General features: G+C 35.1%; 1 protein-coding gene across 1 annotated transcript in view; it reads left to right on the plus strand.

Annotated features, from left to right (window-relative positions):
- The window catches only part of HELRODRAFT_176608 (hypothetical protein), a gene marked incomplete at both ends in the record, with an annotated part of 3890 nt that extends 3226 nt beyond the window's left edge, over positions 1–664 (plus strand). Inside the window, one exon of the mRNA XM_009023940.1 lies at positions 180–664. Coding sequence (XP_009022188.1) covers positions 180–664 — 485 coding nt within the window. The remainder of the gene's footprint in view (positions 1–179) is intronic.
- Positions 665–1201: the final 537 nt, after the last annotated feature.

Below are 1201 nucleotides of genomic sequence, written 5' to 3' on the forward strand. Positions count from 1 at the left end.
ACAACAAAATCGTTTTGTGATAATCAATCAAAACTTATCTTCTCCGAATCTCGCACAATCATTGTTTGCAAAAGCTACAAAATCAACAACAACGTCAACAACAACGAAAATATTTCTTTCTTTATCACAGCCATCAACACCAGCAACAACATCATCAACAACAACAACATCAACAACAGCAAAGAAATTATTAAAACCATCTCCACTACCAAAAACCGAAATATCACCATCACCACCAACAATCACACCGACACCAATAACGAAAACGCCACCACTGGCCACTCAAACAACCAAACCACCACCATCTACACCAAAACCCTCATGCCCTCCAAAACAAGACCTCACCCTTGCCCTTATTGTCGTCGTCTTCACTTTCATATTTTGCCACACTCCCTCCTTTATTGATAACATCCTATGGACGATTTTTGACAAAAACCAAAAGAAATGCGGGCAGTGGCTATTCTACTACACAGCAGTGGCGGATCTGTTAGTCATGTTGAATTCGTCAGCCAATTTCATTATATACCTTTTGACCAGTCCTAAATTTAGACTTGATCTCATCCAGTATCTACCAATCAGAAGAGGTAGAAGAAAATGTGGGCGTGAATTTAGCAGAGCACAGCCAATGAGAGGCGGGGAAGGCAGATTACCGGAATTTGTTTGATTTTGATTGGTTGGTAAGTTAAGCCGAAATTATCATCAAATTTTAACTAACTGTTCGTAAACTTAGACTTGATTATTATACACCAATTAAAAAAGGGTAAAAAATGTTCAGCCAATGAGAATCGGGGAAACATTTTTTTGAATTTGTATGATAGAATTTACTGACGCTTTAAAATGGTGGTTTTTGGGTGTGATGAATTTTTTTTCAGATTGAGAAAATTGTTTCAATAAGAATGGGTGGATGAATATGTACGTTCAAGAGGATTTTAATTGACTTTTCTTACTTAAAATTGTAAAGAACTCCGCGAAAATGAATTTATTAATTGAATTGGAATGCTTTTAAAACTGAAATTTTGAAACTAGAAGACATTTTTATTAGATGAAACATGACAGAAGCTAAAAATTCTAAAAAAGTTAAAAATGTTAGTATAAATAATAACATCATTTTAGCAGTAACAATAAGAGCAGTAGTCGTAATGGTAGTAGCAACAGTAGTAGTAGTAGTAGTCAGTAGTTGTAGTAGAAGTAATGGTAGTAG

This window comes from Helobdella robusta (genome assembly GCF_000326865.2).
Source record: "Helobdella robusta unplaced genomic scaffold HELROscaffold_38, whole genome shotgun sequence".
Lineage (NCBI taxonomy): Eukaryota > Metazoa > Annelida > Clitellata > Rhynchobdellida > Glossiphoniidae > Helobdella > Helobdella robusta.